Source organism: Glandiceps talaboti, chromosome 16 (genome assembly GCF_964340395.1).
Source record: "Glandiceps talaboti chromosome 16, keGlaTala1.1, whole genome shotgun sequence".
NCBI classification, from domain to species: Eukaryota; Metazoa; Hemichordata; class Enteropneusta; family Spengelidae; genus Glandiceps; species Glandiceps talaboti.
The window spans coordinates 19,718,620-19,736,547 of record NC_135564.1 but is presented as its reverse complement, the minus strand read 5'-3'; the positions used below and the strand labels follow the sequence as shown (position 1 = coordinate 19,736,547).

Sequence of the window (17,928 nt, the reverse complement as noted above, 5' to 3'; positions counted from 1 at the left end):
ATATAGCGACTGTTACACTGTGCGTGCGCGAGGCGAACGACGTCACTAGAATGTAATACAATGTAGCAATAGCTTTTATGTGAATCGCGTGCACTGCATTTATGTGTGTATGCAGTGGTACACACATCATATACAAGTGAAACAGACAATCATAGAAACCGACTCACTAGCCTATTGTTTACACGACTTTGCCGAATGACGAGGAATAATCATTACTAAGTACTTTATACGAAGTTGCTAAAATCATCCATGACTAAAAACAGCAAGGGGCATCGCAAAACTTTTTTTCAGACATTTCATTTACGAATGTTATTGCACTGCAGTGTTTTTTAACGGAGTGTCTGGTGGTGACCAGCGCCAGATCTGAGATTTTTTATGGCATCAACTCGAGGGGTATTGCTATGAAATAGAGGCACTGGTTACCTTTGAAAATGGTTGCCTTAGTACACTGAATCCACAGAACTTTCAAAAGATGTCTTAATCGTGAGCAAGCGTGAAACTGAGATGACGTGGGTATGGGGGATATTAATGGTTATTTACCCCTAGGGGATTACGTAGCATATCCTTGAGCGATACACATTTTGACCTAAAACCTGTTGTTCTGTATCACTCTGTAACAATGTCGTTATTGTAAAGATTCAGTTTGCTTCATCGTACATTACAGTATAGCATGACAAGTTGAGAACTAGACTTCTGTCTAGGTGTAATACAGGTCGACGTCAACATGTGCGTTAGTACACAGACTGTGGTTAGTACCGTGACTTAACTGCGTTTCCTACCCCAACCCGAATTAGCACTTACCATTTTTACCTCCCGTAAGGGTACGGGAGGTATTAAAATACAAATGTCTGTCTGTGTGTCTGTGTGTGTGTCTGTCTGTCTGTCTATGTGTCTGTCTCTGTGTGTGTCTGTGTCATCATTTTCTAAAATTTGGCTGGCTCAATTGTAATGAAATTTGGAATATAATTGGTAATAGCTAGACCTGATTAGGTTTTCAGCCAGATCGGTTAATGTTTAATTAGAGAAATTTACATATTAATGAAATCAAATAATTAAGCCATGTCTTAAGACTGCATACTTCAATTTCAATATAATTTAGTATATTCGTTATAACAACATACATTTGTCCTATAAAATTTGATGATGTACCTTACAGCGTTAACGATTAATTTGCATAATTAATTATTTTTGGTATTATTAAGCTATATATTAAGAATGCATACTTTATATTCAACATAATTTAGTACATACGTTAACCATAAGAAAACACATATGTCCTATAAAGTTAGTTGATGTACCTTACAGTGTTAATGAATGATTTGCATAATTAATGATTTTTGGTAATTAGGCTATATCTTAAGTCTGTATTAAGCAGTATCATACACTCTTACATACATTAACCTATGAAAGCACGCTTGTCCAGAAAACAAAGCCTATTCCAATAGTTTTTTAGTTCAATGAGTTATTTGCATAATTAGTGATTCCCTTACGGGCGGCATTCAGTTTAAATCTGGTATGATGTGCATTTCACCTGTTTATATATCAATCATGCTCAATGAACAAAAACACACAAATAAATCCCTAAAAACTATACGCACTATACTTGGCCATCACAATAATGACTTATACATGGATCATATCCTTCGTGGTACATGGGGCCACCTGCCTATTAGGTAATAGATACATCCATGCTATGGTACATATGTACCTGACGCTGTCACTGTTGTTGAGAAAAAACACGAGTTATCACATGTGAATTACATGTAACAGTTTTGAGGAGTGAATGTGTTTAGTTAATCAATGTCAAGGATAGTAAGAACGTGTATTTGACCACGAAACACGTAATCGGCTCCATGATCAAGTAAAGGTCACGCCTGTGGTGACAGGCGCCTGTCAGCAGACTCTGCCCTTTTTAAAGGTCAGTAAGCATGTAAGTGTTACCGGCTTCCCTGACCAATTTACTGGAGTTCCCCGGGTGTGGCCCATGATCAAAGTGAAATGACAGGAAACATACATATAATGCCTCGAAAATTGTGTTTGAACTTAGTCTAAATAAAGAAGGCAAATCAGCTTCATAAAATATCTTCCATATGATATTAATTTTTAAAACAATAATGCATGCGTAGTCCGGATTGTTTGTCTTGCTTTCAAGCAGACTACCGAGGGTAGATTGCTTTTATTTTGATACATACTAACATGTCGCAATCAATGTAAAAAGACTTTGAAAACCATAGATTTTATGAACATCTGTTGCCATGGTAACCAAAATCACATTGAAAACCATAGATTTTAGAGTACATACATGAACACATAAAAACGGACCTTTCCGAGACTTAGTCACAGCCAAGTCTGGATGACCAGCCTGTGGTTCTAACCACAGTCTGGTCAAATGACCTCAATCAGCACACATTCCTGTGCTTCCTCCTGTTGTGTTCATATAAACATGACTATGTTGATGGATACCCACGTCATATAGTTTAAAAGATTGTCTGTGGAGTCCTGGTTGAACATTGGACAAAGTCAAAACAGCTACATGTACCAAATGAATATTTAATGAGCGATGACCACAGCCCTTTATTACTAGTGACATTTACAACTCATCAAAATCACCCTTGTTTATAGTAATGATGAGTCCCTTAGTTTTCTGTCGGCTGCGCAGGCAAGTAATGAGTGAAATATCTAACGCTTCAGGCATACTGGGTGCAAAAACCCCTTTATGGTTGTGATTAAATATTTACATCTAGTTTCATTTAAAAGAATGCATTATGTCTTCTTATTGGATAACACTTATCTTTGTTGGTATACGTGCTATTTTGCAGGTATGAGATGGCGGGTACGGTGGATGGTACAAAGACAACTTAAGTTTCAAAGGTCCATCAACCGATGTTAAATATATATGGTGATGATCCAGGTTCACTAAACTAGTTTACATTCATGATCATGACATGCTACAATACAGTCACTCAATACAATCACTGTAAAATGTGATACTGATCTTAATAGTTATATCCATACATAACACTTTTAGACTTGGAGAACAGTTATTTTCGTCATTTGGAAGTATCAGCATTCGTACACCCACGCCAATCACTTCAATTCTCCCTACGTATACCTCCGGACTTTGAACATATCAAGATACGAACTATGCAGTTACTACCATTAACCTTTTACAACGGACTCTTCATCGCGTCGAACGACTTTTTTTGAAAAAGTGTTTTTTAAACATCGGAACATGACTTGGTTTGATCCATATAAACACAGGTTTTCTATTAAACAAAAATGTTCACTACTATAAATACCACCAGATACAAAGTCAATCACAAACAATGTAACTGTGTAAGTGGCATGGTCACTCAATAGTACATGTGTATCAAAACATGAAATATCGATGTGTACATTATAGAAGTTTACGTGATACAACAGAGCTTTGTAGTGACCTCAGACCACTAAAATGTTAATGGTCTGAGTATGTAGTGACCCAGAAAGACATCGATTACCCACACAAAAGCTTACTTTATGGCAATATTAATATCTCCTTAAAGGTGCACCTCATCACTGATCATTTTTCTGTAAAAACGTTTTATCAGTAATGTCATGATTCGTCTGGTGTAGTTTGGTGGTGTTGAGCTTCTATATATCTGATTGCCAAATTTAAATGCATTTATAAATTCTGTGGATCAAGCGAATCGTAAATGATATATTCATTGCTGCGGGTCGGTGTCGTCATACAGGTGGTCTCTTTTGCCAGTTTCATGGATTTAACATACCACTTTTGAGGCAAACATTAGATGTTTTATCACCAGTGTCGTATCACTGGGAAATGTCCTTTTACATTTAACTGGTGTAAAAAGCGAATATACAGCGCCCTCATGTGCCTGAATTTTGACGTAGAAAACCACTCTACATGTGATATTTTTATTACTCCTTAATTTGGTAGATGTATACTTAGACTGTGTAGCTGTGCCACCTTATTACTATTCAGCTGGTATTATGCATACGCTGCTATGAAGATTGTGAAAGTAGTTATCATCAAATATGTGGTGGATCGAGATTGATGCGCTTGTATGAAATATATAACAATTATTCTTTTATTTGAGGGGAAAGGGTTGTTGATGTGGTGATGGGTTGTTTATTTAACACTGCAGCCGGTCCTGTACACAGTTTTTCTTTATGTTGATATTCAATTATAACAGTAAAGTATATTTGATACACGGATGGTTACTGTGTTCATAATTCAATACACGCATCGATTCAGTAAATCATGAATTCAGTTAATTTATGTTGAAATTATGATCACTTGTCATAAAACCTACAATAGCTGCAAGCTGGGATATTTTTGTCATCAAGTAACTAACGATATATTCACTAAAATTTGGTGAATTATTTTCGAAAGACATTGTATCTGCTAAGTAGTAATTACCTGTATGTACTGTCGTAGCACGTTTCAATCTTGAACAAACGCTTGATTCTGAATCTGTCTCTATGTTAAAACTGTACTGGTGTAACAGGAGAGTCATTTTTCACTCTGATAACCACAAAGTATTCAATGAAAATGGTTAAAATACCAATATTTATACACTGTACATGTAAATCAGTGGTCGATATTATCCATAAGTAATACAGAAACAGGTTGAAATCGTAAAAGCCGTTGAGGGCGTCAATTTTGGATGCGGACCCAAAAATCAATTTGATTTGATTTGATTTGATTTATCTTGTAAACAGCAACAAAAATAGGTGATGGAATACTTTTCCTGATGTACCATTTTACGAGTAATTTATTGTACCTAACAAAACATGCACAAAACCAGTTATAGGTACAGTTAGTGCTTCTTAATTGTTTTAACAGAACATGTATGGCAGTGCCCCTCTGTCTGTCTGTCTGTCTGTCTGTCTCTCCCATAAAAGGGACACATTTTAAGGCTGGATAGTCTCTCTCTCTCCCTCTCTCTCATGCATACGTATAAAAAGGAGATAACGAAATCAATCCGCTTTTAGAAAGCATACAATCCATTAGTATTTCTGAGAAATTTCATTACGTCAGCTTGTGACATTGCTGAACTTAACTATAGCAACTTTACATCCTTCATACCCTTTAGAATTATACCATCCCAGATATTCGTGGTCTTGTTTACCATTATTTGAAATTCTTCAACTGTAATCTATGATCGTAGTATATTCCTTAGTTCAAAGGGGATGGGATGGTGGGGGTAGAGTTGCATGGTTTCCTTAAATGGAGTGAAACGCCACTTCTCAATTACGGAAACTATCGACAAACAGAAGTGTATGGTAATACACATGCGATGTTCACTTCATTCCAAGCTTAGGCATGTGGTACGAAACGAGGTTGTGAATTTCACACCGAAAGTTTGCAATATTTAGTGCGCCACTAGACTGTCGACAGTCGCTTGCGCCTTTTCCCCTACGTTTTATCTATCCGCGCTCCGATCCGGCGCAATAGCGGGTTTTCACCTAAGCACTTATACCGACGGTCAACTACGATCCCCTTGTTAATGAGATATTCATATGCAAATACGGACGTTAACCTGAATGAACACGACCTAAACAACAATACAGACTCATTAGTCTTTTGACAATATTTAACGTCATTGAAACCATCTGTAATTCTATATGCAAATCTTTAGATTCCACCAATCAAAAATTGTAGTATTGCTCAGCTCAGACACTGCAGCAGTAGCTGGCGGTTTTAGAAACAGTGAATTTAGAACAGAATACAATGTTCTCAACTTGAGAACATTGTATCGTCATTGGCTAACGTTGGAAGACTCTGGCATGCAAATTATAATGAGATGTCCATTGAAATATTGAAGTATCAGGTTAAATCATCCTTAGCGGAAGACAAACTTTGCACTGTATCTAGACAAAGAGTAGAACTGTGTTGATTGGCAAGGGCATTTAGAGACTTCTCTCTAAGATCTAATAGTAGAAAGTACGAACCATGAAAATTAAAAGGTCGAAATATTCACGGAAATAAACCGTTAATCCTCATTCGACATGCGTTCGTAGGTTGTCTAGCCTGGTTGCTTTCAAAGTGGAAGTGAAGAACGGTAATGGTGCTACTTATGTTCTGCTTTAATTCCATGAATTTGACAAGACATTTTTTGTGGCAACCTCTATTTGTCAGAGGTGAAACTCCAGAGTAAAAGTAGTAAAACATAGTTATAGTTATAGCCCACCAGAGCTTGTTGAATTCCAAGTACATGTATAATATACATGTACTTGGAATTCAACAAGCTCTGGTGATTCTCCCCAGTACGTAGTCGAGCAGCACAGTTACGCAACCATATCGTACCATTACTTGTACTTACTCTTTGTCATGTTAATTTCCATACATCAACTTTCGTTGGAGACAAATATGTCAATTGATTATTGACCTTTTCGTCGGCCATGTCGATTTATACGTCACTCTGTCTTTGCATAACAATATATTTTCGTCGGCTTTCGTTCTAAAATGTGCTTTCGTTCTAAAATTTGCATACGTCCACTTTCGTCGACGTTAAATATTGTCAATAGATTAATGAGGTTTCAGTCGATTTATACGTGGCATCTATTCATGCTTACGTTCGTATTTGCATATCAATAGTTTGCCGTCTGCATATATCGTTCGTCTACTCTAAGGTGAAAACCCACTAACTACTATAATCGTTAGCATAATGGGCGTATGGGTTGTAACAGCTTTTGAAAAACGCTCCGTATAAAATCGCTAAAATGAACATTGTAAGCCCAGTAAATCATCCCAAAGTATAGCAAGATGAAATGTAATGATTGTGGTCAGTCACGAGGAGTACGTCTTTGCCAAGGAGACCTTGACCTTTGCAAGAAATGTGAGGCGAAGCGGTTCCCAGCTCCAAGTTCAAGTTCAAGTAAGCACCAAGACAAAGACAAGATGGCCGACCGAGAAGAACAAAGCCAGTTTTCCCAGATCTTGTCAACGCTAGCATCACTGAGTGACAAGATCGAAAAAATACCAACCGTTGAAAGGAAGCTTAATGACCTACAGGCATCCGTCGAATATATTAGTACTTTCTTTGATATGTATAAGGAACGAATGGAAAACATTGAGGCAGAAAACAAAAGCTTGAAAGAACAACTAGTGTCCATAAACGACAACTTAACCACAACACAACAAGAACTGAGGGATCTACAACAGTACACAAGGCGAAACAACTTAGAGATACACGGTGTCCCAGAGCAGCCTGACAAAGATACCGACTCTCTGGTAGTAAAAGTCGCCAATTCAGCCGGCATCCACATCTCAACGAGCGACATTGACATCAGTCACCGTTTACCGTCCAGAACACATGCACACCCACACCCAAGACCAGCTCCGATAATCGTCAAGTTTACCAGAAGAACTATCCGGAACAACATATATTCTGCCCGAAAACACATCAAGAACAAATCTACAAGAGACATGAACATTGACAACCACACTGATACCAGAATCTTTTTCAACGAGAACCTGAACCCCGCCAACAAACAACTTTTCTACAAAGCAAACGAAAAGAAGAAGTCTCTACAATGGAAATTTATTTGGACCATGAACGGAAACATATTGGTGAGAAAGAACGAAGAAAGTAGAGCAATCAGGATAACATCAGTGAACGACATTGAACGTCTGTGTTAGCAAAGCAGTATGCTCATTAACTTGTATATTTGTAAATACCATAAATAGACTTCTGTAAATAATGGTTTCTATTGACACTCAGCCATCAACTGTAAATTACAACTGTAAAGCATATTCACTGGAACAATTTAACTCAGGTACAACTTCTTTAACCTCTACAAATGTAAACAGGCAACTTTTTTCTACCTTTCACTTGAATATCAGATCGCTAGGAAAACATTTCGATGAGTTAGTTTCATTCTTAAATAGTCTACAGACCAATTTCCCTGTCATTGCGTTAACTGAGACGTGGTTACATAATAAGACTGAATGCTCATTATTCAATCTCCCGTCTTACAAAATTATCACCTGCAATCGTGAACATTCCCAAGGTGGAGGAGCAGCTTTATATATTCACATTTCATTGTCATTCTCCCAAATTAACACCTTTCAAATTGCACACTCCGAATCAGTATTTGTACAGATGTATATAGACAAAAAGAAATTGGTAGTTGGCGTAATATACAGGAGGCCTAATACCTCAGTGCATGAATTTTTTACGAGCTTGGAAAACTGCCTGGACTACATGTCTTCAAGGAATAAGAATTGTATAATTTTAGGAGACTTCAACATAGACGTCAACCAGAATTCCTCCATAAATACTGAGTATAATGCCCTCTTAAATAGTTATAATTTTGTACAGACAATCAACACCCCAACTAGAATCGCCACCACTACAGAAACAATTATTGACCACGTAATAACTAATATCACAGATTATTTAATTGATTGTGGGAGTATTGACACTGATATCACCGACCACTTCCCAGTTTTCGCAAAAATCAATCATTTTGAGTGTGTATTTAACGCTAATTCAACCTTCTTCAAATGTGATTTTTCAAAGTATAATTGTGAGGCATTTCTGTCTGATCTCAGCAACATTTCCTGGCAACCAGTTTTTGACTGCTCTGACCCAAATAATGCTTACACTGCTTTCTGTAATATATTTTATCAACTTTCCTCGAAACACGCCCCAATTGAGCACTTTAACATTAAAGGTTCTGGATTTAGCAAGCCATGGCTATCAAAGGGCTTGCTAATTTCGACCAGGACTAAACACAAATTATTCTCAAAAGTAAAGAAATCACCCAATAATAGCGATATCAGGAACAAATACAAATTATATCGTAACATACTGACAAAACTTCTCAAATCAGCGAAAAGGCACTATTACCACATTAAGTTTCTGTCCAATACAGGAAACACAAACAAAATTTGGAAAACAATTAACGAGATTTTAAACAAAAATAGCAAAAACTTGTCACCCCCCAAAACAAATAAAAGCCTGTGATCATACTGATGTACTCTTGACAGAAAGCAGTGACATAGCTGAAACTTTTAATGACTTCTTTTCAAATATTGGACCTAATCTTGCAGCAAATATAAATTCTCCCGAAAGTTTTGATAGTTACCTTACTGACAATTACCCCAATTCAATCTTTTTTCGTCCAGTTAATGAAAACGATGTTGCCAAGGAAATCAGTCGCTTAGATCCCCGGAAAGCTATGGGACACGATCATATTCATCCTAAACTCATCATTGATTCTGTTCATTACATTTCTCGTCCACTAACCCACATTATTAACTGTTCTCTCACTGAAGGCATATTTCCAGACCCACTCAAATTTGCAAAACTATCACCAATCTATTAGAAAGGCTCAGTGCTTGAAGCCAGTAACTATAGGCCCATTTCAATTCTACCGATACTCAGTAAGTTTTTCGAATCAATTGTACATGACCAGCTAACCACTTTCCTCGACAAATTTAATATTATTATAAATACCCAATATGGATTTCGGAAAAAATATAGTACAAAACTTGCTTTAGCTGATTTGGTTTCAGACATTACAGAGAAAATGGACAACGGTCTTATTACATTTGGCATCTTTATTGACCTTAAAAAGGCTTTTGATACTATTTACCACCAAATTCTACTCAAAAAACTTTCTTACTATGGAATCAGAGGTGTACCTCTCCGCTGGTTCCAAAGCTATCTGGAAAATCGTCAACAGGTTGTTAATATCAACGGCTTCACTTCAAATCCAAGACAGATCAAATGTGGTGTACCGCAAGGATCTATCTTGGGACCTATCCTTTTCTTGATTTATATTAACGATATTAATAAATCTACTGATGCTTTCAACATTCGACTATTTGCTGACGATACTAATCTTTTCAAATACATGACATCCACCCATATTAACCTTTCTCTTCTCAGTAAACCTCTTGACAAAGTCAACCTCTGGTGCAATGCGAACAAACTTACAATTAACATCGAAAAAACAAACTATATGGTCATAAAAACGCCCCAAAAATCCACCCACCGGGAAGGACGTCTTTGTATTGGCAATACACCCGTAGAGGGAGTGTTGTCAGCCACATACCTAGGCGTAGCAATCGACCCCTCCCTTACTTGGAAGTCACATATTGAAAAAGTGAGGAACACAATCTGTCCGAAAGTTGGCATGATTTCACGCATTCGGCACTATGTTCCTAAATCTGTCCTCATCCTCCTCTATAATAGTCTAATTCTCCCCCACCTTAGTTATTGTGTTGAAATCTGGGGAAACACTTATCCAACAGCCCTTGACCCACTTTACCGTCTACAAAAGAAAATAGTTCGTCTCATAACCTTCTCTGACTACCATACACACTCTACTTCTCTCTTTAACCAACTTAATATTCTTGACATCTATAAACTTTGTAAACTTCAGACTTGCATGTTCATCTACGATCTAAACCATAATCGCTTTACACACACTCTTGACCATTACATCACATACCAGTTGTCCCATAGCTATCCAACCAGTGCTAACAACAGTGGTAACTTTCCAATCCCTAAGGTTAACCTCTCAATTAGTCCACACAACTTCAAGTACGCATCTATTAAAACCTGGAACTCTGTGCCAATGTTTGTAAGAACGATAAACAATAGACATATTTTTAAGAAAAACTTAAAGCAGTATCTTCTGAGGGAATAGCCTTTATCTGTTGTCTCTTTCAATTTGCCACTGTAATTTTATTTCTGTAATTTTATTTCTGTATATTAGAACTTGTGCTTGTTTCCTGTTCTTATTTTACTATTTTTTTCCGTTATGTTTATAAGCTTCCATTTAATTTTGCCACCAACACTTCTCTTTATTTACTAAGAATTGTATGTTTGTTGTTATTGTGAAACTCGTACCAACCCAAATTTGTATTTATTATCTACATGTACGGTCCATGGACATTGATTAGTTCCTACGAACTATTTCCACGGCCCTCACCAGAAATGTTCTATCCGTTGCTTTCAGAGTTTGTGTATATATTTTTCTCTTCTGGTGGAATAAATTTCAATTCAAAAAATTTCAATTCAATTCAATCGCATACTGATCACTCGGGCCTTCGGCTCTTGATATCAGTATGCGGTTATGGTAGTGTTGCGCCGGATGGGAGTTAAGATAAGACGTAGGAAAAAAAAGGTGTGAGCGACTGTCGACAGTCTAGTGCGCCACCAATCACAATGCTATCGCTAGCGGTTCGCTGTCGTCTGATCTATCCATACATGGGCTATCGACAATCTAGCGCCCTCAGTGATAACGACAACTCACTATTTCTCTCGTTTGGCACATCATACATCGCCATGCAGTTTCTTCCAAAGCATGTAATGGCACGTGAAGTATGTTTATTTCAGATGGAAGGCGAAGTATTTGACGTGAACTTTGGGAATACGGAAATTCTTTAATTCATTAGGGGGTTGCAACATTTTTTCTGAGCGCTGGAGAGGTGGTGGTGGTGGGGGGGAGCTGAAAAAATGTTTGACTGAAATATTTTCTCACCAATTCCCCTTTCTGTCGTAAATTCGGCTTGTTACACCACAATGATCGAAGCCAGTATCATTCATGTTAACGTTGTTCTTATTGACGTTGTTAATGTAAATCCTAAAATAAGCCGTGTATAAATTCATGTATTATAAAGAAGTCCACAAATTTGGCAGACTACCAATCTTACCCGTCAGTTGGTCTAATCACGTGACCAATTTAGATGTGCGTGGGTGTTAGGTTTATCATGACTTTGTTGACAAGTGTCTATCTAGAGGGTTGCCAGGGAGATTTAAGTTGTTTGGAAGGTTTGACAGATATGGTATTTGGCTACGGGCCAATTTTGTAAGAACACCTACATGTACATGACTAGTATAACACCTGGAGTTTAAAGGTGTTCATTTTCTTGCTCTTTACATTTCAAGTTTTATTCTTGCTAACGTGAAGAAAAAATAACACCACCGGTACCACTGATTCTATCACACCATCACACCACCACCACCACCTCCTCCTCCTCCTCCTCCTCACCACCAAGAATTGTTCGTTACATTATGTTACTGCGACCATTCTAAATTTTCCTATGATGAGCTTGCAATTGTGTATATACCGCCGTAAGGCCGTACCAGTAGTTCCAAAACTATATTAAAGAAATGAAATGGATCGAGATGAACCTAATCTCACACAAATCATTGATGTACTGTAATAAATACAGATTGTATGTGTCTATGTGTTGATGACATTTGCCCAATTAGGTTTTTGTTTGTTTGTCAAACCGTGATGTCGTCATCGATACTATATTCTAAATTTAGACAATAGCCTGATGGTTACCATTTTTGGTCATGTTTTGGAACGGTATCGGTTATTGGGCTACCTGCCATAATAGGTGATGAAGAATTAATATTTAACTCTTTGGTTGTAGGAATACTTGTTGTGCAACTACGTTGAAGAAAACGTTTCGTTGAAACACCCTGCCATCGAGTCATGATCAGTAAATTGTGACGAGCAATTTCATGTTTCCCGTCTACAGCAGTTGTTTTGTATTTGTCCTGCAACTATTGTTGCGGTGGTTTTCACCCTCTGTTATCGCATAGTTAGAAGCCAAAACCTAACCAAATTAGAAGAGTTAATGCTGGTTTGAAGTTTTCGACAACAAATATTTGAACATAGGCAAACGTGTTTGCACATTTCACACCAACATGGATACTCTGGTATGAACAATTACAGTAACTGTATTGCAAATTTTTTCTTCTATTTTCAAGCTTACGTTCTAGAACCACAGTAAAATGTAAGTTTTGCCCAGGCATGTCATAATCGTCAAACACACATTCCAAAGATACCCCTTCTAATACGCTTTTAAATTCCTAACAAGTTAGTGAGTTCAAAATATACCTGATCAAGTGTCAGCGTTAGCGTTTGTAATTGAATCCAAGTTTTGAAGTTGTCTTTTTTTTCGCGTAGTGGATGGGCTTGATGGCATTGTCAGGAATTTGTTCTGTTCAAAAGGTTTTATTTCAATTTGAATTTGAATGTTTATACTTTACCCAAAGTGCCAATGTCGTTGTTGGCTTTAAATGAAACAAGTGGTTGTTATATCGTACATTATAAGTTCACAACGTACACATTTACCACATGTTGAGTTGTTCGTATCTTCGAGTAGCTTTGAACTTGGTTTTGTTGGGAATGGGAGAAGCTGCAGTGTCAGTCCATGGATGTAGCGTCCTTTCTACCTCCATGGTCAGTCTAAACTATAGCGTACCTTTGAATGTCACGTTGTACACTTTATCGAATGGAGTAGACATGTATGGTAAATTCTTCACTGGTCTGATATGGCAGGTGAGACAGATGTAGGTCAATTTAATGGTGACAGTAACACTTATCGGTTATCACGCGATCATTTAAGTAGAAGGGTGTATGATTGAAACTAACGGTGATGTCACCCACGTCATCGAAACTATCGAATGATTTAGGAATTTGTCATTAAGACTCTAACTTTGCTGCCTTCTAAGAGGACTAGTCTTAGTGTTATTTAGCTATCCACCTAGTCTGGATGCCAACATGGTATTGAATCATTTCTAACGATCTTTTAGATTCGATGATGGATAGTGTACTAGACTACTATCTACACTTATACAGAAATCCTTATTACAAGATAGATATTGGCTTGAGACACTGTTCAAGTTCAATTCGGCTCTTGAGTTGAACAGTAATTATGATCTAGGACCTTGGGCTACAAAGGTGGCTGATCAATCTAATAAAACCAATCGTAAAATAACTTCTGATTATATGTGGAGAGAGGCATCTTTACTTGTAAGCAATTCCCAAAGTTGCTTATATTTAATAGTGTAATAATTTATATTAAAGTGTGACCAGGATTCATAAAAAATACAGCGACTGAGATTACAATATAAAGTAGGTATCCAATGAATTAGGGACTTGCAAACATGAAAAATAAAATGTTGAAAGCTCTCTGAAAATCTATAGCTATATATTCTAGACCCTACCTGTTGGGGTTGAATCTGAAGATATCTTTACCCCATCTCTTTCAGCATATTTCTTTCAAAGCCACGAATAGCCTATCATAAACATTGCTTGTTGATCTCCAATTTGTGTATAGTCTACGGTACGTTCAGTAATTCAAATGTGTCGCCAATGTAAGAAAGCTGATTAATTAATTAATTAATTAATTAAAATAAGAGTCTTTAGCAAAAGATTATCAGTTTGTATCAGTTCTCAGTAGTCTACTTTTGACAGAGAAGTTGGGATACTGTCCTTCAGAACACTTTAAAAAGTGTCATCACTAAAAGAAGGCAAATTTTGCATAGGTTGGCACCATTGAGCGTACAGAATGTGGTATACAGTAAATAAACTAACTGTATCATGTGTTGCATCATCCTACTAGCGTAGGGGGCAAAGACGAATGTATTCACCTTGTGTGACATGCGCTAATTTGCATACAAAGCATTGATATCGAGTCTATTTTTGTATAGATTTATCATTTACTATAGTATTGATTTTTGAATGCTGAACCGAGTCTACGTGCAATTTTACTGTTCTGAGATGGTAACCGGATGATACAAACAAGAGATCAAAGGTCCATTGGATACTCAGTAGTTTTCAGTGATTCAGTGTTTTTTCTTCTTCAGATCTTTTTTAAAAAAATTTTTTTTTTAATCTACATTATCATAATTATTAGTAAAGTTAAAACTAATCTTTTCATTCGCGCCTTTTTACTGCACAAACAGACCAGCGTTCCAATCACTTGTCACAGTGCGCTAGCAAAACAAAAACAGCGCCAAGAACTGTCACACCATAATGAGGACGACACTCGGAGAATGTTGTCAAAAATATGAACACGAACATAAACGAGTTTAACATGCAGGTAGTTTTTATCCGTTAAAACAAAATATGATCTTGCAGTCTCGAGAAGAAATCCACGGAAACACCTTGCCGCCTCCATCAATTCCAAGTTCAAAACACAATCTTTGAAGTTGGTGAGAGGGCCATCGCATCGTAGAATCAGTCACTTTACGTAGAATAATCGGAGCGGTACAAATTTTCAGACCAACCTAGTTTTCGGACAGATAACGACTCGTCTACGTTCTCAAAGGAATTATCGTTTTGATATGGCCACGCATTCATATATTAAAAAACACCAAGTTTTACAATATGCTTTGCTTTAACATTAATTTTGCTTTGTTGGTATTGAGAGCACAGTGATCGCAAAATTCCGTATGTCGCAACAAAGCCGATTTTAGTTTTTTCGCCGCGAAAGCAATAGGCGTGAAAATTATATTATAAAGTACACTAAATATAATTTCATTGTCATTCAAATATAGTCTTTATGATAATATTTTTTATGATGCTTTTACATAATTACTAATATTTTCAATTAAATACGGGTGTCTTTTCAAAAAAATGTAGGAAAGGAAACGTATCTGGCGCAAACAAGTACTGTACAATGTATATCGGGTATATCTCGGACAAAGCTTGTTTTCACACGTCTAGATGTAGACCACGAAGCACTGTGATCGAACTCGAAGTTGGAGAAAGTCCATAAGCATTTCTTTTGTGAAAACAATAAACTTAGTGCAACGGTGATTAAATATCATAGCACTAATTCTTTTTTTTAGTATATTCAAATAACAGGAATGGTGTGAAGTCGTGACTTGTGAGACAAGAATGTAAATTGGTGTGAAATTTTGTGTTCGATTATTGGGTTCTCAGTGTGCACTCAGTGTATGGTTACACCTTTGAGAACAATGTAGGATAAAATGTACTGTCGGCTTTTAAGCCTGTCCTGAAGGGAATCAAGTAATTATGATAAAAACCAATAATGGGTGATACCGTTTTTACATAGCATTTTCCAGTTGTAATGTAACACGATTATGTCCGAAAACTGAGACGGTGATCACGAGTGTACGTAGTCTAAACACAGCTCATATGTGGAAGGTTCCATCGAGATCATAAACCTTCATTTAACAAATGTAGTAAATCTGCAGTGTCGGCGATGGTATGTTAGTTCTAAAGCTGCCGTACGTAAAACATTGATACAAATATTTAGAGGTTTTCTCAAGTTATCGAAGTCTGACTAAAGTGTATGCTATATTACATAGAGTCTAGGCTCTGACACCTCTAAAACAATACAATTTGAATGGCAAATTTCTAACAAAAAATCACGATAATTTAGAAATACATTTAGCATTGCTTGTTGATGAGACCGCCAAAAAAGTCTCATCTAGGCAAATATTGTTTATCTTGTACATCCCCATTTCAGAAATATAGCGTGGTCATGGTAGCTAGGTACACATTCATAAGTGGTTTATTTACCCAAATATATAAATGATTACAAAATGATTGTAACAAAACAAAAGAGAGAAGGATAAATGGGGAGTCATACATATATACATACATACATACATACATAACATACATACATACATACTTGTATACATACATACATACATACATACATACATACATACATACATACATACATACATACATACATATATACGTACGTACATACATACATACATACATACATACATACATACATACGTACATACATACATACATACATACATACATACATATTACATACATACATACATACATACATACATACATGTACATACATGTACATACATACATACATACATACATACATACATACATACATACATACACACGTAGTTGTAGTTTAGTAATAAATCATGCAGGCGATATGTTTGATTGGACGTGGACAGACTTCAGTTTTTGAAGAAATAAAATGTCTGGTATTCCGACATGATAGTAAAACATGATATGAAGTAACTACCACTAGGGAAATATTGAGTAACAATATTTGGCAAAGATTTAGACTTAGTAACTTTGAATAATCTGATATGATTATCATCACAAACTATAAAATAATGCCGGACAAATTAGAACGAAGGAAATATCTTGAGGTGTCTAGTAAACGCTACATTGGTTCCCCATACAACTGATGATGAAATAAGAGGCATAGGTCTATTGTACGTACAAATGGTAAAGTTTACAGCACAATTTGACCGTTAGCTTAGGGTTGTCTTCATCCTGTAATATTGTACAAATTGAGTTTCACTATTTAAATAAAAATATTTTGTGATAGAATAGCAAATTGCGCATTCCAGGAAATATGTGAAATGAACGATCTGGTGGAATTTAAATGAAATCGAGAAAAGAAAAAGAAAACAATTCTGCAATTGACACTTGGGTCATTGCAAGTTTAACCGTCACGTAGTTTGATTTCTTTCATTTTTCCTTTCTTTTTAATAAAACTAAATTTATGTGAAATATCACACAAATTGCCAGCATACCACAAAGCATTTATCACAGTAATTTTGCCTTATTCTTATCGTTACATCATTTTTATATAATTATTTATAGTTGGTTGTGATAGTTCCACTAGAATGCTATATACGAGGTATTTAATAAGAAACTGATCACAATAAAAGCAAGTGTTAAATGACTATAAACATACAACACACTTTATATGTGCAAATATTGCTTTCTAATACAGAGTCAAAATAATTTGATTTGTATGTATACATATAATGGGAATATTGATTAACGTTCAGTATATGCAGTTATCATGGGGAGGGTCATGTTTTACAAAATGGGACAAAGGGGAGGGTCACTTTTTACAAGTGGAGAATGGGGGGGGGAGGGTCATGTTTTTCTTAACAGACCATGTGTGATTTCCTCCGGCCCTCCCCCCTTGTAAATACTGAAGGCTCCCTTAACAAAAAAATAAAAAAATAATACTAGACGAAGCGGCTCGCTGTCGTCTCGAATTTTTTTGTTTAGGTGGGTGCAACATTTTCTTTCAGAGGGCTGGAGGGATGGGGGAGGGGCGAACAAATGTTTAACTGAAATACTTTCTCTCCCTCTTCTGCCGTAAATGCACGTTGTTCTTATTGACGT

General features: G+C 36.5%; 1 protein-coding gene across 1 annotated transcript; it reads left to right on the top strand.

The window, feature by feature from the left end:
* Positions 1 to 6,769: 6,769 nt before the first annotated feature.
* Positions 6,770 to 7,645, top strand: LOC144447204 (uncharacterized). The gene has a single exon (XM_078137107.1). It carries the CDS (start codon positions 6,770 to 6,772, stop codon positions 7,643 to 7,645), a length of 876 nt encoding a protein of 291 aa, XP_077993233.1.
* The last annotated feature ends 10,283 nt before the right edge of the window (positions 7,646 to 17,928 follow it).